Source organism: Neolamprologus multifasciatus, chromosome 11 (assembly GCF_963576455.1).
Source record: "Neolamprologus multifasciatus chromosome 11, fNeoMul1.2, whole genome shotgun sequence".
Lineage (NCBI taxonomy): Eukaryota > Metazoa > Chordata > Actinopteri > Cichliformes > Cichlidae > Neolamprologus > Neolamprologus multifasciatus.
Genome location: NC_140449.1, coordinates 24,411,549 through 24,434,879, shown reverse-complemented (window position 1 = coordinate 24,434,879; position 23,331 = coordinate 24,411,549). Strand labels below are relative to the sequence as shown.

Here is a 23,331-nt window from a genome sequence, read left to right as displayed (position 1 = left end):
CTGCGTCTTTTTTTCCCCCGGTTTGTGAGAAACTGTTTCAAAATATCTGTCGTTTACAAAGAAACCGCATCTGCATCCGTTTACATCTCACCCTTCAGCACTTTCATTCAACCATCCGAGCACGCTGATTCTAGCCTAGGCAGTATACGCTAACGGTGACGCTTAACTCTACCAGTCAGAGAAAGATGCTACCTTTCCCTTACAAACTTACCGCCTGTGTCGTGATTCAACTGTATATCGGCTTTTCGTTTAAGCTTGGTAGGCACTACTTTTGACAAAGGCACAGAAGTTTTTTTTTAACCTTTTGTCTCTTCTTTGAGAGAACTGACAATTCAACATGGCCGCGCTCGTTTTGGGGTTGGCTGTTTGAACCAAGGGAACTGCCAATTGGCCAATCACGGGCCTGTTTTCAAACGCCTCAAAAGTTTTAGCTACTCAGCTCAGGGCATCACTGAGGCACCGACTCTGAAGCCCAAAATACTGGCAATATGTAAATATAATGACGCTGACATTAACCTTAATACTTTTATTATTATGATCTCATATAAATGTTGCTTATTGAGGTAGTGAAGGTGGGTGAGCTTAAATACATGCAGTCAGCCCTGTGAAGTAATGACAGTGCACCAGAGAGGTGAAGAAGAGAGGGCTGGCAGGTTAGAGTGGGTGGAAATGAGTGTCAGGGGTGATTTGTGTAAAAAAAAGGATAGCAGCAAGAGTGACAGGGAAGGTGTGTATGACGACGGTAACACCTTGCAAACACTGGCTCTGACAAAAAGACATGAGAGCTGGAGGTGGCCACTGTGGAAACCTTTAAAGGGAGCAGCCAAGTAAAGAAGAATATGAGTTTTTCCCGTTAATATGGTCAAATATATTCATGTCATCCAGAAATTCAAACCAGTATCTGATAGCCTTAAATTTAATTTATGTTAAATGTATGTAAGTCGTATATCTCATATAACAAATACCAGTGTGAATTCTTATTGTGGTTGTTAAAACAGAGAATATGATTTTTACTATTAATCAATATTGCATCCTCTTTGGAGCCAACTATAGATAACAGGCACCCGTTGTTAGCTGGTCTTATGAGTTTCACAAATGCTGTCAGTATGGGAATGGCTCTATTATTACTGGGATATTGCACAGGTGGAGCTTTCCACACCACAGTTATATTATGTCCAAACAAAAAAGGTGTTATGTTTTTGTCAAAGCTGACAGAGAAAATCTGTGTTATTATAGATGCTGTTGGCAAATTGTTTTTGTTTTTTGTGTTCTTGGCTATCTTGAGTTATTTTGAAGAGATTTGTATAATCATCTATTTTGCTTTGTGTTTAAACATTGGTGATTTATCTGTAATGTTCAGATGATGCTTTGGCAGCAGTGAGGTGTTTCATTTCCCTCGTGCTACCCTTGCTTATTGTGTTAGGGGTTTGTGGGTGGGCGTAGAGCGGCTTGGTTAAAAAAAGGAAAGTGAAGAGGGGATGGAAACTGTTTTTTCTCACATCCTGTTCTGTCACCTGTGTGCCTGTCATCATACCCCTTTTTCATCTTTTCTTCTTATTACATAAATACTTGATCACAAAAAGGTTTAAGGTGAATAATAAAGCTAAAGCAAGACATAACTTTTTTATTATATTGTTTTATTATATTTTTATGTTTTATTGTTTTTATTTATAAAAATATCTACATTTTTTTAACATTAAAAACACATCAAAACGCACACTAACAGACATAAGAGGTACAATGCCTGTGCACAGATTATCAAAAGAAAGGAAATCAGGTATTTGACTGTGCAATATATGCTAAGTCTTACAAGGAGACTGCAAACTTAAGAAGTCTTGGTGGCATAATGATGAAGACACTCTTAATGCAATATCCACAATTCAAGTAAGGCCAGGTACATTTGTTGCATAGCATCATCCCCTCTAATCTGCTAATCAGAAATTAAGACAAAGTGCCTAGAAATACTTTTAAGATGGGACTCTGAGTTCACTGAGCTTTGGTCCGTAGCAGTCATTTACTCATGTCTGTACATTGTTTTAAAAAATGTTTTTTTATGTTCAGTCTTGAATGCATGCAGTGGAATATTTCTACTGATGCATAGTTTTCCAGCAGTGTTTCACTCCCCAGTTTTCAAAGAGTCAGTACAGGACCGGAGTCTCCTTAGAAGCAGCAAGCTAAGCAGGGAGGTTGCAGGCAAGTCTGTCAAGGCATGAAAGCCTGAGAAAGGACACAAACTATGATTGTCCAGGGAAGAAAAATGGGAGGTTTGGCCTAATTTCAGGTGCAGTCCATTCCTGCCCCGCCATCCCATTGGGTGAAGCCCTCTGCAGCATGATGTCGTCTGATTGCTTCCTTGATGCTCGACTGTGTGGACATAGACGCAAGTCTTACTGGACAATAAGTCTGAGATCGTAAAATGGAAGTCTCTGGAGAGTGGGAAGGGTTCTGATGAACAATGTGTGGCGTAGTTGAAGGTGAGCACCCACGACTATGGCTGGGAGATGGGGACCCTAAAGGAGAAGCACAGAGTATAAATTAAATGCTGCAAATTTTGTTGTTTCTGTGTGTGAGACAAAAAGACGCTTGAATGCTCCTCACCGTTTTCTGTTAGGTTGCTCTCAACTGGTGAGACTGACATGCAGTGCTGATCTTGGACTCTTATTTGCCTGGAGCCTCTTCCTCGTAACACATCTGCTATCTGTAAAACAATTTATAGTTCATTAAAAACTTTGTACGTGACTTAAAATAAGTCTCATAGTGATATACTAAAATAACTAGAGGGAAATGGTGCACTATTCAGGTTTGGCCTCTAGAGGGAATGATACACACATTTACTTCCCATTTTGGCTTCAACTCTTTCTTCCCACTAACCAGAGCTAGGCCAAGTAGGTTTTGCAACTGTTTGTATCTGTTCTGACATAAATTATGTAACACATAGCTGTGAATTCCCATAGTAAAATCATAGAGAGAGACTGAAAATTTGTACAAATATAAGGAAGTGATTTACTGTTAGATCAGTAACCTTTAGGAGGTTTATTGTTTTCCAGCACAAGAAGCAGGAACATACAACCATAAAACAGAATAAAAGGAACAACACTGTATCAATGGAATTACAGCAATGTCCATTATATTTATTGTTTTTCCTCTTTGTCATCGCCTCACTCACTTTTTTGTTCTTGGCCACCATCACTGGGGTGTCATTGTGATAGTTCTTGAGGCTACTGTCAGCTCCACTCTTCAGCAGCAGCCGCACTGTCTCCACCTGACCTCGGCCACAAGCGCTGTGTAGGGCCGTGTTCCCACTATATGACTGGCTGTTGACATCACATCTATTCTGCAACAGAAAAATCACCAGAAAATGATTCATAAAGGAAGCCAGAGTAGATGTCGGTAACTTAGAAAATGAAACAAGAGATAATGTCCCAAAGAGGGTGAGTGCAGTCTGTGATGAAGAAAGGAGAAAAGATTCACATATACAGCATAGCTGCTAAACTCTAAAAATACAGAAAAACTACAATTATATTACAATACTTTAAAAAGGACCCTAAGAAGAAAAAGGAATACAAAACTATGCACTGATAATGAGGTGGAAAGAGAAAAGCAGAATTATTTAACTCTGCTGAGTCACAACCCTTCTCTCCCCTCTTCTACCCACACAAATTCATTACCTCAATGAGGAAGTGGACCATGTCTGCGTTATTGCTCTCCACAGCATGCATGAGAGGACTCTGGCCACTTTTGATGTCCTGATTAGAGAGAGAAAAAAGCACCATGGGAAAACTCAGAGAATGCAGAGCGGAAATGTAAAAAAGCCGTGATGCTGTGAAACCCACAGTGCTGAGTCGGTACAACAGGGACTGACCATAGCATTGATGTCAGCTCCAGCATCCAGTAACATTCTTGCCAAATCCTTACGGCCCTGCAGAACAGCCAGATGGAGAGGGCTCAAACCTAAGAATAATTTAAAAAAAAGGATAAGCCTGCATTTTATATTCATGTTCAGATCTTTTACACATTGAAAAAACAGATATCAGTTACATAGGTACAAATAAATGCCTTCAAAGCTGCTTGGAGATTTGGCAATGCGACACTACACTGACACCAGACCACAAAGGAAGGAAATGTCCTCTTCCCACCCACACACCCAAAACAACCAACCCAACCCATACCTGAGCGTGGCTTTACATTTTTCATACCCACCAACAGACTGTTAAGGCAGTTAAGGAGATTTTAAGAATAGGTGCATTCACTGTAGTAATGTAGTAATGCAATTTTCTTTTCATAGCGCTTTCAGTCTGGAATCTGTGTCAGCGGTTTTTAATTCACTTCACCTGGTTGTGCACATGTTTCAACTGATAGATGTAAACGTAAACTGGGTCACGAATACAGGGGGCATGTGACAAAAACAACAACAACAAAAATAAACAGAAAATATATCAGGAAGTATCATTTAATTGCTAGCCAACCATGTTTAATTTGATATTTTATGAATCAGTTAAACTAAATCAAAAATTATAATAATCTGAGATTAAAAAAAAATGCTTGCAAATAATTACAGGTTATCACACTTAGTGAGAGCTAAAGAGGTGTAAGCAACCCTTTTAGTGTAATACATGCCAAGAAGTATCTTTAGCAACTCACCATCAAAATTTCGGATCTCAAGGCAGGTGGCAGATGATGGCATGGAAAGCACTACAGACAGGCAATCCCGCTGGTCATATTCACAGCAGAGGTGGAGCGCTGTCTGCCCATTACGGTCCAAGGCTGCAGGGTCAGCCCCTGCTTTCAACAAAGCTTCCACCATGTTTGCCTGCTTAGTTATCACTGCCAGATGAAGGGGAGTCTGAGGGGGAATAACAACAAAAATTATAGTTTAAACAAGCCAGATATATCACGGCTGATAACCATAAAGATGCAGTGCAGTGTTTCTCAAGCTTTTGGTTTTTTCACAAAGCCCACAAACAAGGGAAATACATACTTGACATAAAAAAGCACAGTGTTTACTTTGGCTAATTTACAATAACTATTCTTGTCAGTGAAGTTAAGTAAGAACGCGGTGTTTTCTTGTAAAGTCCTCTGTTTACCTATAACCTGTTCAACAGGTTAAAGGTCAACGAGACAAAGAAAAACAGTGCTTGCAAGAACACATCAACACCTAGAAGAAACACACAATGACCATGAGCTGGCTTCACCTATGCATGTGTATTCCTACATTTACACAAATACACTCACAAAATACACAAAGTGCAAAGTTTTCAGCAGACTTTGTGATTAACTGAAAATGAGGAAGAACCTGTTCTGAACCACAGTCGACAATGCCGGGAAAAGCAAAAGTCACTGTTCACCAGGTGTTTGCCTGGATGAATATTGTAAGCACTGACTAAAATTCCTTTAGCAATCTAGGATGTTCCTGTGGGTGAGGTCACCATGTATCATCCTGTTTATATTATGTCAACTACGGCTCGGGAGGGCGCAAGCAACCTGGGGTTCATTAAGCAATCCTTAGTTCATAGTTCAGTCATAAAGGGAAGTATTTAAACCTGGACTTTTTTAGCTGCTATTCTAGTTACACAATAAATGTAGCAAGTAGGAACGGACTGCTTCTCCAAGTTTCACTTTTGCTGTGTTACTACTAACGTGTATGTGTGTGTGCGTATGCGTGTGTGTCTGTGCACCGAGAGTTCGTTCCAGTAAAGACTATTAAAGTAGGTAGGGTAGCAGTGGGAGAACATCTTTGTGGAATTCCTCCAATGTGTCAATGCAACTTCCCTGAATCCTATGACTCACAAACATGCATAAGTACACAGTCATGTACACAATCATGTTCCCTGAAAGATTTCCAGTATTTGAACTTTCTGCTGTAAACATTTACTATAGAACAATATTATGAAATGCTACCATACTATTAACTTTTCCCAAACGCCATTAAGGACATGTCTTAAATCCCTTTCGATATTACTTTACCACTAAGGCCTTTTATGGCCTTTAATATAGACCCCCTTCTGGCTTTGGCTTCCTGTAATAGATTTCACAGTGACTAAACTAAATTTCAGCCAAGATAAGAGGAAAGGTAGGAAGGGAATGAAGGGGTGGAGAACAAGGGAAAAAAACGGAAGTGGCAGAGGGGAGTCCAGGGGAAAGACAGGATAACAAGGGAAAATCCCTTCTCTTTCCCTTGGGTATGTCCTCATAGGCTTACATTCCCGAAAGATGAGTGGATCATCATGGATGAGGTAAAAAGATGACAGCAGTAGAGGTTTGGAGGCATGAAAAACAACCCCGGGCAGTTCCAAACAAGGGGAAGGCAGCACAAAGCGCCAAAGACTTGTCTTCTGCTGTAAGCACAAGAGGGTAAAGCCAGGCCTATTGCACAAATAAACATCACATGCTTACGTCAGTGTTGTTGACAGTTACACTGATAGGATCAGTCAGTTCATCAACTATGGTTAGAAACCAAATTCTATAACCAAAGATATATGCAGTGAGAGATATAAAAAAAGAGAGCGAGAGACTGAGGGAGATAGAGAAACAACACAAGCGAGACAGAGAGAGAGAGGCACGCGCATGAAGGGAAAGTCCCTGTAAACTACCCTCTGAACCTCACTGCAAGGTATGTTGAGAAACAGCCCAAAGCAAGGCGGGGGGGAGGGAGGGGTCATGTGACTTCTCGGAACGAGGACACTAAAGTACACACAAACGCACACGGATGCCTTGTTTGTGCACACACATGCACACACATGCACACACGCTCACACTGAAAAATAAAATGGCATACCACCAACGTACCATAAACAAAAAGAAAACAATTATTCAATTGTTAAACTGCCAACCGCATACTGCACTGTAACGGTAACAAGTCCACATGGTAGTCTCTGTTCTAATCCACATGTCAGTCAGTGCACGTTTTAGTGTGGGTTGCCCCAAAGGATTTAGTCCCCAAACCCCACAGTGTCAGCATCACGCTACATTATCCGCTGTCATAAGAGAAGCAAAAGTTTACTATTGTAGTATGTGTTTGTGTAGCTGATAGCATGTGGGAGTATCAAACAGCTGTCTCTATACTATTGTTGCAGTTCTGGGAGTGGAAGGCAAATCATGCCGTGACACTTGCACTGCTCTTCAGTTACAATACTGATAGTAACACTCTGTCAAAATGTTCCATATGTAAAACCACAGAAACTCAGGATTTGTCATCATTGGATAAGTTGTATTTTAATTGTGCCTGTTTTGGTTTTTTTGTATTAGAAAATGGCCTGTGTCTTCTGGACTACGAAGTGAACTCAGTGTTTTTAAAATTTAAAAAGTTCCCTACCTTCATTTTGATAAGTTTATTCATTGTGCCTGGTTTTCAGTCAAAACCACACAATCTGGTAGGCAAATGACTGTGGCGGGACCTATGCCTGTAAATCTCCCTTTTTGGTTATAACTGTGTATGACTTCAAATGTGAGTGTGTATGTGCATGTATGTGTGTGTGTGAGTGTGTGTATTGCGTGCATGCATTTTCATACATAGGGCAAACACAGGATATCATAAAACCTATGCTGTCAAGCCTCAGCGATGAGGAGAGACAACAACTGATGATAGCACAAGCATTATTTCTGGTAAGCTTGCCTGTGGCGTTCTATGTGGTGTGAAACCCCACACTTGAGAACAAACTCCAGACTTGAGAACTGAAGCTCTGAAAAAGCTTGGTTGCTTTTCTATTGAGGAACGGAAAAGAGAAAGCCAGCAGAAATCAGGAGACAACAAAGGAGAAAAGAATGTTGAACTGTTGGCTTGGCACCAGTGCCTGGGACAGCCCTGGATTGGGAAACACTTAAAAGCAACTTCATATACACAATCCCAATAAAACATGTTGATATTGAGTAAGTAGGGAGTTGCACTGCTCCATCATTTTTTGGGGGGGGGGGAAAGTCACCCTAGTGAAACTGCATTGGATCTATTTGTCAGTTTTTCACATTAAAAATCCAAAATTGCCCTGCACAAATTAAAACATGTGCAAAATACAAGTTTAAAAGGCGCTTTTGAAAATTTTACTGTGTAATTTTGCATATGAACATTTTTTTTTACTTAAGGTAAACACACTAGGTATCAGTGTAAGGTTTCTGGGAGTTAGTGTGAGTCATTTTTGTGCCAATTAATCATATTGGCTTTCTTCTTTCTGAATTTCACAACATGGTAAATCCTACATGTAAACACTGAAAAATCCCTTGCTACATATACAGAAAGTGACCACTAGAAAACCATGTGCAAAATACAGAACACTGGAAATCACACATAGTCCTTCCCAGAATGTGCATGGCTTTGGCTTGTGGCAAGTACAGGTGGAGAAACCGGGAAGGGTGAATTCCACTGCACAACCCTCAGCTGCCATGACCGTAAGTGTGTGATAATGCACTGCAAGGCAAGGAGGAAACCAATTCACTTCCTCTTTCATTCTTTTCCATGTAAGTGTTATCAGAAGGGTGAGACGGGGAAATATATTGTGCATGCTGATGCTGTTTTACATGCTAAGCTTTTTCTGCAAGTGTGCACATGTCCACACATGCCAACAGCTCCATAATCAGCAAAGATTCTTCGCTTTAAACTATTTAAATTTCTTTGCAAAACCCTATGACCATAAAAGCTCTGTCTCCTGGCATTTAATGGTCAGAACTGTGTGCATGTGTATATTTGTCAGTAGCTTTATCAATGCATCTGTTTTACCTGACGGAGATTGTTGTAGATATCAACGTCTTTATGACCCAACACCAAGAGCTGGATGAGTTTGTAGACTATGGCCAGTGCTCCCTGGACCACGGCTATGTGGAGAGCTCTGTGAAGGACACATGCACACAAAAAACTGACACAGTCAACAAGTGTTGCATTTTCAAATTGGATTTAACACAACCTATTTCTCATTTTCAACCTGATTATCATTGATCAAACCCATAAAAGCTAGTTTCTTTTCATCCAAATCCAAATCCCCATCCCAAAATCCCTTCATGGCTGAAAAAGTGGTACATGCAAGTCTTCACTATTTCCCCAATTTGAATCAATATATGTACATATATGGAAATTAGTGTGTGCCTCATTCCTGACCTCTTGTCAGAAACCTGCAACCACTCTCCCTCTGCATCTGTGAGTCTCACTCACTCATTCACAAATTATTGTGCTAAATAAAAGAAGGCAGCACATGCGCACAACCCACAATATTAGTCAGGAGAAGAAAATTTTTTATTTTTTTTAAATTGCAGGAAGTGTATTGGATAGTGTATAACAAGTTGTTGCAGACGATAAAGTTCTCGTCAAACCAAAGATATTTACTTGTTAGGAAACATACTGTTGGGCATAATGCAACATGTGTAAAGTAATGAGTTATAGTCAACTCCAGCAGCATTTCCAGAGATGGAGCATAGGGATACACAGACACACACATGAGCAAAGACTTGTTCCAAATTACCAAGCCTGACAAGTTAGTCTCGCTCTGCAAGCTGACAGAACTGTTTTCTTTTATTTCATTTTCTTACTGTAAAACCTGGGCTCTCAGTATTGACTCCAAAGCAAAAATGCTCAGCCACGTTCATGAATGCTTGCTTTGTTTATAACACTGTATGTCCTCTAGTATATAAAACAATACCTTTTGGATAGGTTAACAAGATTAAACTGCAAAACTACTGTGATTATGTGCTTGCATGAGTAATGGCAGTTCTTTACATCATATACAGAATTAACCTTTAAAATTAATGCATCCCCATATATACAACTTAAAACAACAAGTGGAAATGGAACAATAGCGAGCCTGGCTGAGTCTTTATTAGAAGCCACCTAGTAGCACCTACACACTAAAGCACAATGAAGCTTTGTTCACACATGGCCTATTGAAGAAGTAGTAGAACCAGGTCACCAGACTATTACTTGTGCTATTGTCACACTGTCACAAGTATATATCACATGAACTTTAGACAGGAAGCTGGCAGTTTTAAAGTCCAATCCAATTATAAATCACAACTGAATTCTCCATGCATCGTCCTCAGGTAAAAGTTCATAACTTCCGTGCAAGTGTAAAAACACCTTAATTAACATGTAGCATGTAAAAACGAAAAACAACAGCTGTGGTTTTGCTAAAGCTAAGTCAGTGTCTGGAAAAACGTCTTAGATGGTTGCCCGGCAACTTTACTGTGGCAACAAACTTTTTGTTTGTTTTATTTTAACACGTACAGCGCATTTATATATACCGTAGATTAAATGACTGAGACATAGCATCTTCATAATTGTACTTTTTAATTGTTTTCTCCCTGTCGTTAGCATTTATGCTAAACTAAGCTAACCTCCGATAACCTAAGAAGGGGGCGATTATTTTGTGGCCTTTAAACTTAACAAGTTTGTTTTTTGATCAAAATCAGCCAATTCTGCTTGATCACTTGATTTAAGTTATAACACTGAAAGTTGCACTGACAAGTTCAGTAGATGTACAGCACTGACTCACAGTTCCTTTATCACACAACCTTATCAAGAAACCACTGTCTGTGATCTATACATGAAGCAAACGAACAAACACAGGGCAGGGTTAGGGACAGGGAAGGGCAGGAAACTGATTGGTGGTGCAGAGGCATGTTGTAGAAAACAGTTTATCAGTTTTCACATTTTTCTTTTTTTGCTCTATCAGAAGAAGCAGCTTCCAGTAAGACCCAGACAAGTTTTATGTCACTTCCTGTTGTCACTAACAAAGACAGCATTCTTTTTCCTCTATCTTGGTCTATGTGCACTGAAATCTAGTTATTAAGCCGTATGGTTTCTGACAGGGGCTTTCTTTAGTTTTGCTCAGTCAGCTTCAACAGATAAGTCATAATCAGACATACAGTGCAATTATGCAACAGGAAACAGAGACAGTTCTTTAGAATAAGTTAAAAGTACCTTTGAAGGCAATATGAGGTCAAAAAAATAAGTTCGTATAATGACAAAACACTGCAACACTCTCAGTTATGTGAGATGTGTTAGTTAAGTTAAAGAAGAGTCGCGCTTGGAAAAAAAAATAGCTTAAACTGATTACAATTTTCAATTTTCTACATTACATACTACATATTAAGATTTCCCCAGTATCATTTTTTTTAAATTTATGTCCTGGCATTTAATGATCATAAATATTCCTTCAAAGTGTGCTCTGTAACCAACATTCACTTGGCAGTTGCAGGAAATTTGTGTGTGTGTGTGTGTGTGTGTGTGTGTGTGTGTGTGTGTGTGTGTGTGTGCGTGCACTAAAAGAATGCAAAATAAATGCAAAAAGTAGATAAACCATCCATGCATATGTATATGCATGCTTAATTCTAAAAGCCACGCTTAAGCAAGGCTTCTTGATTATAGAGCATAAGTTAAACAAAACAAATGTTCTCTGTGCAAGAGTAGTTTTCAAGTGTGACTGCAATAAACAATTTTGTATGTCAAGTGTGCAGGGCGGTTCTTCCCTCAGCAGATCCCTGTTCCTGTAACTAAGCTCAGCAAAGTGAAGAAATCTGCATCAACAAAGGTTTTGTTATATTTACTGTACATGTTATTGGCTACCCAAAACTAGCTTTAAAAAGCACCCGCAGTGTCTCCATAATAAACACTACAGTAAAGGAGATAATCATTCATGGCACAGTATACCTGGTCTCAAACATAGTGACAGGCAATTCATAGACTTTAGCAGGGTTTTGTGATTCTGAGCCCTGAGAAAAGTGTAAAAAATAGATTTATTTTTGGATCATTCATGAATAACCCTTAACAAACTTAATATTCAGATCCTTTGCCTCTATGTATGCCTATTATCATTCTGTTTATCTTGCTCAGCCCTTTTATATCATCATCTATGTGTCTCTTTTCTCTTAAGATGAAACTGCACTGTTTCTTGTTCCTGGAAGTGGGGCAGACCACAGCCCCAGATAACCCCAGGCCCAGCAGCCCTGACGCACACAGGAGTCCCAAGCTTAACACAGATGGTAACTGTGTGCATGTGTGTGTGTGTGTGTGTGTGTGTGTGTGTGTGTGTGTGTGTGTGTGTGTGTGTGTGTGTGTGTGTGTGTGTGTGTGAGAGAGAGAGAGAGAGAGAGAGAGAGAGAGAGAGAGAGAGAGAGAGAGAGAGAGAGAGAGAGAGAAGGCATGTGGTATCCTGTTTGGTGTGGAGGGTGAGAGTGCAGCCAGACTGAATGATCAGACTGAAGCCTAACATTTCCTGTGGTCTGTGGACCAGCTGAGCAATGAGATGATGTGTCAGTTTGAACGTGTAGTAAACAAAAGAGAAGCAGAGTCACACCACAGTCCAGTTAACAAGAAATGACGACTTACTTCACATCCTACTGTGCTCGTCATTAACAATTATACTACTTTCAGTTTAAGATGGTGCAAATATATTTACATGGGAACTTTGATGAGCAAGTAGTTTATTATATAAATATACTGTTTGTCATTGCATCCACTAGAGCAAGTTAAAAACTTTACTATGCAAAGAAAAAACAGTTCTGGCCTGACTCACATTTTAAATCCTTTAATCGTGGATGGATGCAAGTTAAAGAGGAGAAATACTAGCTGTTAGAGTTCAATCAAAAGCACTCATAATTGTATAAGATCTTGAACTTTCATATCTGTGGAGGCACCATCAGTGCCAACTAATGTAAAACGGCTTTACAGGACTATCCAAAAGTCTTGAGCCACCAGAGCCAGTGGTCTTCAATAATAGTTCTCCAGATTTTCTGAAGGTCTTTCAAAGTTTTTCTCTGGACACTGGCTGCTTTTTCATTCCTTTTCAGTCCAAAGATTGGAACTAAAGGCAGACAAAATCCAAAGAAGAGCTTTGAATGTGCTTCAAGACACTTGGAGAACTATTCCTGAATAGAAGAAAGTGCTATATGTCCTCAACCAGAAAAGGCCTTGGATGGAGGGACTGGTTACATTAACAAAAGTGATCCTTCACATGCAGGTGATAAGTGATTCAGTCTTATCATTTTTGTGGACTTTCAAGATTAAGTGCAAGTTAGTGTTCTCAAGACCATCTCACCATTACAAAAAAAAAAAGAGAAAGAAAACAGAAATTCCAGTTTAGAGTTTTTCAACTGATAAACTTACATCTAAACACAACTCAAATATCCATGCTCCCAGAGGACAAACCTAATAATTTTCTAGTTTTCATCTAATCAAACTTAAATGTGTCAGTTTAAACCTATGCACTGAATGGATGCAAGCTGATAAAGCTGAATAAATGCAGTTTGAATAAGAGCATTGCTAAGCTATGTATGTCATGGCATGTAACTATGTAACTGACTGACTGGAAGCATGCATGTAGGAGCTGTAAGTAAATCAACAGTTTTGCACATCTTCCACTGAAATGACAGTGTAACAGATCAGAAAAGAGGAGAGAGAGAGAAAAAGAGAGAGAGAGTGAGAAAGAGAGAGAGAGAGAGAGAGATGAACCTGATAGAAAGAAAGCGGTAAATGAGGAAGTCAAGAGCGGATGTTTGGGTTTTTTGAGCCCATTCATTTAAAAAACACAGAGAAGAAAAGAGAGAGACAGAGACACCTGAGAAAAACCACAACAGTTTTTTAAAACTGAGCACTCACTGGTTTTCCCGAAACTAAGGGGCTCAGAGGCGCTGAGAACAAATCCCATTGACGTAAAAGCAGGCGCATGCTCACCATCAAACACATTATGTATACACGCACATACATACACACACACACACAAACACACACTCACACTCATATGCATACAGTGTGAAAAACGAGAGGGTGCTGTAAATGTTTCTTTCTGAAGAATTCACACAAAATTTTAAACAACCACAAAGCAACAAGAAGGTAACCGATGCCTGCGAAAGCAAAGGGACTAGGTGTTGTGTAAGGTTTCTGCACTTAATCTGTCTTGCACCGAGTTTCTGCTAATGAGACAGACTTTTGATTTGCATTATGCCTACACAGCAAGTTTAGTGTACAACTGTGAGGTGCACAAGTGGAGATAAAAAAAATAAAATCAGAGCACAGCTAAGATGTCAAAGGCGGTTTAAAAAAAACGTACTTTAATAGATTATAAAATAAAAATTGTTGTTTTTAAAGCTTTTTTTGATCTGAGACATGCATTCATCTACTTCCGTGGAACCATCTGTTAAAGATGGATATGTCATTGCAGTTACAAAGCAAATATGAGATAATAAGCAGCTGTAAGATACCACGGGACTTAACTTGTGGCTCGGCTAAATATTGGTCATCATGAGGTTTGGTTTTTTTTGAGTGAATGCAAATGATGATGATACTTTTTGAAACTGCATGATCAAAGTGCCAATAAATTCTTGGACATGCTTTGCTTTCGGTCACATGATTCTTTGTGTCTTTGTATGAATTTCTGTAGTTTATTAGTGTGTGGGTGGTAGCTTTAGACAAAGTAAAGTAACCATGCGTTAAAGTTTAATATTTGCATTCATGTGGTCTCGAAAACTCCTCTGGTGCCCTGTGTATTCTCACTACCACCACCTCACGCCTCGAGGGACCAGTCAGCTGACTCTGGATTGTTCAACATGTGAATACCAACAAATCACTCTCAGCCTAGATCTATAGTATAGCTTCCAGGTTAGTATGTTAGGTATGTTAAATCTCAAGTCCTTATCAGCAGTGAACCAGTTTTTCTTACATGAAGTGAAAATGCAGTCAATAATGGGAGGGCACACTGACTGACTGTACCTACTCAGTATGCACAGTCAGGTGAGTCATGGAGATCAAATAAACAAAGAATGCTACTGATATCTCATGTCCAGATTGTGCAACAGCAGAAGTTTTGTCTTCGACAGCAGGACATTAAGATTAATGTTGTTTGGGTCGTTCCTCGTAAATCACTTGCACTGACATCTTATTGAAGTGAACAGTTTTCCTTGAGAACTTAGTTTAGACTTAAAAATGAGAAAGCAATAGTAATGATTAGACTGCACGTTTTCATCACAAGGGCCTTTCGATTTTTGGTAAGAAGTTGTGATACATGATTAATGTTGGAAAGCTTTCTAACAAAAAACACTTTGATATATAATACAGTAGGAAAAATATGACTGCACAATTCCATGCAGCTGCTTTAGTTTCAGGGGTATCGTCGCATTACGAAGGGTGACTGGGAAAGTTGAATCAAACAAAAGCATCATTAGCTGCATATGGTTTTCCTACGGTGAAAATCAAAATGTCTGTTGTGAAACTGGATTAGGATGCGTACTCATGGTAAACAGCCTGCATTTGTATAGCTTTTCTGGTCCCTAAGGACCCCAAAGCGCTTCACACTACATTCAGTCATTCACCCACTGGCGATGGCAAGCTACATTGTCCTGGGGCGCACTGACAGAGGCGAGGCTGCCAGACACTGGCGCCACTGGGCCCTCTGACCACCACCAGTAGGCAAACATGGGGTTAGTATCCCCAAGGATATTTGGCATGCAGCCAGGAGGCAGCCTGGGATCGAACCACCGACCTTCTGATTAGTGACTGACCTGCTCTGCCACCTGAGCTACAGCCACCCCCTATACACTGTATTCATACACCTATACACTGGAAATCACATTGAGATAATGGGATATGTGTGAAACCTATAGCTTAAACATAATCACTTGCTATCATTTGCATATTTGAATCAAGAGGCGTGGTCAGGAGCTGAAAAATGAACCCAACATGTACATGCATGTTAGTTGACTTAGCTATTTTAAGTTAAGTCAACTCATATTGACTCCCATATGTATGTGATATACCCACACGCTTTCCTAACCAAGCTAGCCAAGTGGCACTGTAAAGTTAACTCTCCATGTCCTTTTTATATCTATAGAAACTTTTTGTTCCCAAAAGACCACCATCATGAAGCTAAACTTGCAATCATTATACTGTGGCCATCTTTTACATACAGTTTGTGGTTTTAATGTTCATGGGGTTGAGGATGAGTCTGAACTTGTTGCATATGTCCTTCTATTTACTGTCACTGGCCATGTTATACTATTTAAAAATGACAATATGAGTCAGATTTAAACTTGACATTTTTTTGTAACAATAAACTTTTTTTTTGACAAAGTTTAAGCTGAGTGCAACTTTCATATCTGGCAATTGATGAGTCACCACTTCTGAGAAGTTGGGATTGACTTGAATCTCAGACTCATACTGTACAGTAGACCTCAATTTTCAAACCATTATCCTCTTAGAAGTCCCTCTAATGAAAATTTCTTGAAGTGAAATGATTGTGCTGAATTTTCAAATCCATAAAATGCGCCAAGTTATGACTTTCAAAATGACAAATGACACAATCATGCACAAGGTGGATGAATCATCTTTTAAGTTTACTATATACACCAGTTACTTGGATGGATGGATTGATTGTATATCATAAAGTGACACCCAAATGTCAGAATGAAAAAGAAAATAATCAACATACGTATCTCCATCTTCATCTTGTCTTGTTGCTTGAGCGATACCAGCCAAGACGTTTTCAGTTTGGTGGGCCACAACATTATTTGGCTCTGAGAGATGAGGCAGGCAGAACACTGGGTAATGACCTAAGCAGGGATGACACAGAATGAAAAATAGAAACGATGAGAAAGAGAAATAAAAAGAAGTTAGCAGGGAGAGAGAAAGAAAAGAGAAATGATGAAGATATAAATGAATAATTATAAAAGCTCCTGGCAAGCAAGTGATTTCTGTAATAAGGAAGTGGATAAGTTACAAGTCATATACTGTAAATATGAGTGTGCTGCATTCAGTTATAAACTGACCCAGTGAGCTACTTTTATTCATGCAGTGAACACACTAATGAGGGGTACAGTAGGTGTAAAATAGCTTAGTGGGCATTTTCAGCAGCAGTAGCTTCTCTATGGTCTCTGACTTCACTGCCACAATGTCACACTGGCAGAGAAAACCACTAAAGAAAGGGGAGGAGGAGCTGTCTGTTGCCACAGTTTTAAAAATCAAAACAACATTAGCAGGTAATGCCCTGTAATACCACAAAAAAATGATGTGCCCCAACATGTAGTGCCTTGCTCTGTCCTCCAAACCTACATTTTGTCAGCTAGTCTGATCATTTTACCCACATGCTGCTATTTCACGTATTATTGGTTAAACCAAACAAGTATTCAATGCGTTTTTCTTTGGAGAATAGTGAAATCAAAACTTCAGATGGTAATTTTACAGACATCTCATGGTCCAATTCTTACTTTGGGGTTTAAACACTTACAATATTTAAAAACAAAACAAAACAATAAAGCTGTTGCACAACATACTGCAGTATTAGACTTAATGTTGGCAGGGCTTACCGTAAGGGAAAAAGCATATGGGGTATCCATTTGGAATCTGTCCTTCCAGCTGCCTGGGAGTCACTGGTGCGATGCCGACTCTTTCCACGGGATCGGCTAAAGTCTTATCTTCTGGAGGAGAAAATCGGTCTTCTCTTTCTGCTTTAGACGGTGACAGTCTCTTGGTCTCCGGTTCGACAGGAATCGGGCGTTTCCTAAAAGGAAGCTGTGAGGCAGATCTATCCGCTGGACGCTTGCGAGAAGCACTGGTTGGTGAGACCGATACGCCTCTGACCGTGGGGCAGTTTTCATCTAAACTGTCCGCCCCTGTGACCGGAGGTGCAGGTGAACCGCCTGTTACCCGAGCGTCCCTGGAGCCACAGGCTGGAGTCCCCCCGGCGTTCCCACGCACTCGGACATTGGTGCGCAAATCCAGCGGCACTGGGGCAACCGACTTGTGGGTACCGTTCATGGTCATGATCCTTGGCATCAACTGGGAGAGATTCTTCGAGATCTGAAGAAGTTTATTGGAATCAGTCAAAGCAAAGTGAACCGACCGTGCGCAATTCCCATATCCATGAAATCAACTGGACAGCGATCAGACCATCACCCTGTTTCCTTTTGAGTCACTAGTGGGGTTTAGATAAGCGTTCGAATTCAATGACCTGTGGGGGAAAAAACACAAAAAATTAAAAATTAAATAGTCTACATGTGAAGAAACGCTAAGAGATAAGGTACTTATGTGTGTCCTAGTGCACCTATGACAAGGTAGAGTGCAGCTGCGCGACTTTCATCTGCTTTTAATGAAGTGTCAGAGCGACACGGTGCTTTCCCTTTAAACCGAAACAAAGCGATTCTACCACTTAACTTTATACTAAGAAAGGCAGGAAAACAGCGACGAATTCATAGCATTCTTGCATTTCCGACTTCTGACATCTGTCTGTTTTGCATGCAAGTTAAAAACATTTAACACCGAATTTCGCAAGAAGTTCATGGCTCGTTGCTTGTTCGGAGACTCTGTGCATAGCAATGTGCAGAACAAACACGGTAGTCGACTGTCGATCGACTGTCCAGCACATGATCAATAGGTGACAACTTTTTTCTTTTAAAATAGTTCATTTCAACATTAAATTTGGATTCAATACAAATTTTGATTTGTGAGCAACTTTCAGTTTAGCAAGGTAATCAAAGTATTCATTAAATTACCTTGCAGAAACTACTACTACTACTAACTACTATCAAAACATGAAAAAACAACCCTTTCTGTTACAAAGAAGAAGTCAAGGAAAAGATGAATTGATGCTAGATTCAAACATAATAATTTTTTAAGGCTGTCTCAGCCGAGTTTAGGGCAAAATATTTTATTTTGCTAGTGACTGGTCATGAGTAAATAAACGAATAAACACTATTAACTGGGAAGTACATTAATATTGCTTTGGGTTTTTTTTTTTTTAATAATTCAAATCAGGTTCAGCTATATATCCTCAAATCACAACAAATACTGCCCCAAGGAGCCTTAAACCATAGCAATCAGTCAGACACCAACCTCTCAGAGAACAGAACAGGTGAAGGCTCACGCAGGTTCATCCAGTCGTGCAGTAACTTCTAAAAGAAGCATGAACTTCCCTAAGATTTTGTTACTTACCTGTGTATTTGGAAGGCCTATCTATGATTACTTGATGCTGTGAGTTATGGGCTTTTCTGCGCATGCTCTGCACAGCCATGTGGTGGTGGCCAAACGAGACCTTTCACGGCTAAAGAAAATTAAGCAATATTGGAACTGCAGTTCCTCAAGTGACCACTTCAGGCTGACTCCTAAAGAAAGTCAGTCCACATGGACTCCAGTATTAAAGTAACCAGTTTAACAGCACAATTTATTTTAATTAAAGTCCATAATTGTGGTGCTACTATAGCTTTTGGAGCGTTTTTAATGCAATTATCTGACTAGTAATTTGGGTAGTTCTATCCAACCATCCATCTATCCATCCATCCATCCATCCATCCATCCTCTTGTTAGCACTAATAAGTAGGTCTCTATGTCTGTGCCAGGCATCTATATAGTTTGAAAATCAAGCTTGCAAGCTTTTTGACTCTTCTGAATTTTATGACATCTAATAAAACAACATTGTGACAGTTATAAAGCAGATCACAAATTAATGTGTGACATCGTTTTGTATGCTGTCTGTGGTGGTGCCCTGCCTGACAAACGCGCTGGCCATACCTTTATAGTTCAATGTCATGATCTATATCAAGGTCATGCCCTAGATTTCTCTGTGTTTTCAGTAAGCAAAGACTAGCAAAGGAATAGTTGAACTACTCAACTCATTATGCAAAGAAGTAGTGCAGCTACCAGAAAGTTACTGAAACCAGCAGGTTACTGAAACAAGCTACTCCAACAATGCATTTAGTGTTTTCCTTTCTGTTACTGTAAATATGTTCACTGTGCAAGCATAGCCACATGCTTGGACCATGGCTTCTACCTTGTATTTAGAGTATTTTAAGCTGTTTCTGTCATATGACAAGCAAACACATTTCATAAGGAAGAGGTGACAAAAGACAAACGATTTTGAAAGGTAAACTTCCCTTTTGAAATTTTCAAGGATCCTCTAATGATGAGAGTTTGCATACATCCTGGACAGCTCACCAGCCTGTCGCAGAGCAAACAAAGAGATATAGACAACCATTCACACTCACACCTAGGGGGCAATTAAAAAATTACCAGTTAACCTAACCCCACTAACTGCATGTCTGTGAGAAACCGTGCAAACACAGGGTCCCAGCCAGATGGTGGAGTTGACTGCTAACACCTTCACCACAATGCTGCCTTAGTTCAAACAAGGCTTAATGTGACATTGTCAGCATTTGTCTCAAATATTTGATTAGTTTATCCCTTGCCTTGAGTTGGTGATATCACCAGGCTGCAGATCAGAGCTGAATTCAAGCAATCCCCAAAGGGATTAGGGATAAAGGAAGATTGACTCATATGTTAATTCATGTTACTGCTACGCTTACAGGTACCCACCTTTCCTGATATCAAATTCTGCATGCAATCCTGAAAATGCAAACACATGCAAAAATCACATCTCGTCTTCTTATCTTTAATCTTATCCCACCCCACCCTCTGCCATGTTCAGATTACCTTGGTCAATTTGGGACTTTCCTCTTTCCACTGAAGTGTGGAGTGGGCAACGGAAAGTTAAGTATAGTGTCTAAAGTCCCTAAAAAGCCCTGACACTATACAAACAAGATCTGCAGCTGTTGGGTTATTCAAGCATTATGGTCTGGATTTAAGTGTCAGCCTTTATGAAAATTACATGCTTACTTCTTTTACACCCGGCCTGATCCTGAACACGCACTTCATATCGATTACAGCAGGATGAAAGACACTTACTGAAGTTTGGTGACATTTAAGAAGATGCAAATATATGTCAACAGAACATCTTCTCACACGCATTTAACATTTTAGGGACTTAATTCAGGCTTCAGCTGAAGTAATAATTATAGATGATAGAAAGTAAAATATGGACACAAGCTGCAAAACACTGAAATGGGGCCCCCTTGTGCTCTGAGAGCACAGGTGCATCTTGAATCTTTAAAAAAAATGCAGACATGAATTGAATCTTGCAAAAACATAAATAAATAATTTGGGCCTAAACAAACTTCTGATGTGTTCCCCTGATTAGTGGGTTTGATAGCTGTCATTACTAACAGATGGAGGAGCACTAACCTACTGCAGCATTTACAGCTACAGAAAATGTGCCAATGACTTTTAGTGAGTCAAAAGACCAAAGCATTTTTGAAATGTGATATGTATGTTCTTCACTTAACGCAGAGTCAACTGGAATTTAAGTGAAAAGTAATGTAAGTAAAGTAAAACTAAAAATAAAATGAAAAGACTGCACTGGCAGCTGAAAACTGGATGTGCTTAGTCTGATAGGCTGAGTTAGTGTCTCCCCCTTGTGGATACTTCAAGCCAGGCTTCATTTAGACAATGCATGATTAGATGTATCTATGTATAGACGTGATGAAAAAAATGTACTAACACTAACAAAAAATAAATGTTTCCTCCTACTGTAAAAATATGATTTCATTGCCGTTTAAGCAAACAGGTTATTTGTTAAAGCAGCAATATTTGTCCAAAATATGAAAGAAAAAAAAGCTACATATGTTATATGTATATGTAATACCTATTTGAAATGTAATTTAAACAAGACACTAACTCAGTATCAAAAAAGAGCAAGAATGAAAATATGTCAGTAAATGTAAAGTGAAAATCTTTTCATTTATATTTCACACTTGGGGATTTGTATCTGCTCCTGGCCATTCTGGATTGAGTCCCAGTACAGTTTACGTACTGTGCAAAAGTCTCAAGCCACCTCTCATTGCTTCATTTTTTTTCCTTCCAAGGAACCAGACTTTGTTGTAATTATTTTTAGAAGGACTTGATCTGTAGTTGGTCTTTTAAAGTTTTTCTTGAGGTGCCTTTTCACTCATTTTCAGTTCAGTCTTCATACCTGACTATTTTCACCTTTCATGGATTGATTGAAGTGTCAGGCCTAGAAAAAAATATATACGGTAGATGAAAGTCGTGTCCTTAAGAAAAAGGAACAAATCCAACAAGGATCTGACACAGAGCCTAAAAGATGCATCTGGCCTTTCAGTTCTGTTCACTGAAGCCTCATTAGAAATGCTCTCGGTGGAAAGGTGCCTGTCGAGATCTTATTCTTAATGAAGAGGAAAATGGAGAAAAGGCTGAGGTATAACAAACTGCACATGAACTGGACTAAAAATTAGTAGCAACAGATTTTAAGAAGTGATGAATCCAAATGAAAAAATTGGAGGTCTTCCAGACTAATGTTTAGTTTGTTTTCTTTTAACTTTAGCATTTTGTGAACATCGTATATTTGACATGGTTATTATTTGTGCTATCAGTCTCCTGAAAAGCCATTAGCAGATCAGTGCTCTTTGCTATGAAGTGGTTAGGTGGATAGCAAAGTATGAAATAAATACCTGACCACAGAAACTGACAAAAACAGCAAATTTTACTTTTTAAAAACTGTATGATATTTTCTTGAACAATGTATATGTTGAGTTTTACTAAATACTGGGGAGGTGTGTTGAGTTGTGCTGATATAAGATGATTAAAAAAAGAGGACAAACATTAAAAATGCAGTAGCCAGAATCCTCACAGATACATGAAAATGTGATAACATTGCCTCAGGATTTAAGACACTTCATTGGTTCCCATAGCTATATATAATTACCTTAAAAATGTGTATATTAGTTCACAAAGCTCTGGCTTGGTCCCCAAGTAAAACACAAATCCCAGAAAAGTTGTGACATTCTTTAAATTTGAACATAATGAAAACTAAAAGACAATATTTTATGCACAATAGAACAAATGTTCAAACTGGGAAACTGGACACCTTCATCCACTAAATGTGTTCATTTCAAATTTGATGTCTCTACAGGTCAAAAGAATTCTGGCACAGGGCAACAAACAGCTGAAAAAGTGGGAAATGTCAAAAAGGGGAGAACATCCAGCAATTAATCTAAAAAGTAATTAAGCTAAGTGATCCGTTACATGATTAGCTAGGGACGTCTTAGAGAGGGAGAGTCTTTCAGAATTAAAGATTGGGAAATGCTGTCAAATCGGTGAAGTAATGCATAAAAAGATAATGGAATATTTCCAAAACAGTGTTTCCCAACATCCAATTTGATGTGTTTCCAACATCAAATTGCAAAGACTTTGCAACTCTCATGATCTACATAACATAACAAAACTTGCATAAAATCATCAAACGATTCAGAGAGCAACTAAAGCTCTATCAAATGAAACGGAAGCTATAGTTAAACATACTCCAGAAACGCCGTTGTGTCCTGTGGGCCAAGACTCATTTTAAAAGTCAGAATTTGATCCATGGTCATATGAGTCCAAATTTTATATTCTTGTTGTTAATCACAGACGCCGTGGCCTCCAGGCTAAAGTAGAGGGAGACCTTCCAGCATGTTCTTTGATGGTATAGGGATGCAGTGTAAGTGTACACAGTATGGGCAGCTTGCATGTTTTTTAAGGAACTG

General features: G+C 39.3%; 1 protein-coding gene across 4 annotated transcripts; it reads right to left on the bottom strand.

The window, feature by feature from the left end:
* Nucleotides 1–497: 497 nt before the first annotated feature.
* On the bottom strand, nucleotides 498–18,980 carry bcl3 (BCL3 transcription coactivator). Of its 4 annotated transcripts, none has more exons than XM_085177069.1 (10): nucleotides 18,896–18,980; nucleotides 17,272–17,915; nucleotides 16,398–16,518; nucleotides 8,708–8,816; nucleotides 4,642–4,843; nucleotides 3,863–3,951; nucleotides 3,669–3,746; nucleotides 3,167–3,334; nucleotides 2,599–2,698; nucleotides 498–2,510 (listed from the first exon to the last, which is right to left on the bottom strand). In XM_085177069.1, exons 2-10 carry the CDS (start codon nucleotides 17,738–17,740, stop codon nucleotides 2,278–2,280), a joined length of 1,569 nt encoding a protein of 522 aa, XP_085033195.1. In that variant the 5' UTR covers nucleotides 17,741–17,915; nucleotides 18,896–18,980; the 3' UTR covers nucleotides 498–2,277. The 4 variants fall into 4 exon arrangements, with proteins under 4 accessions (XP_085033195.1, XP_085033194.1, XP_085033193.1 ...); XM_085177068.1 differs by lacking the exon at nucleotides 18,896–18,980 and adding an exon at nucleotides 18,797–18,881; XM_085177067.1 differs by lacking the exon at nucleotides 18,896–18,980 and adding an exon at nucleotides 18,009–18,279.
* Between the last annotated feature and the right edge of the window lie 4,351 nt (nucleotides 18,981–23,331).

Coding starts and splice junctions, on each gene's coding strand:
- bcl3 (XM_085177069.1), bottom strand. CDS start 17,740: ATGCCAAGGATCATGACCATGAACGGTACCCACAAGTCGGTTGCCCCA. Junction 3,952..4,641: donor TGAGATCCGAAATTTTGATG/GTGAGTTGCTAA, acceptor AATTATTCTTAG/GTTTGAGCCCTCTCCATCTG. Junction 3,335..3,668: donor TGGTCCACTTCCTCATTGAG/GTAATGAATTTG, acceptor TTTCTGTTGCAG/AATAGATGTGATGTCAACAG.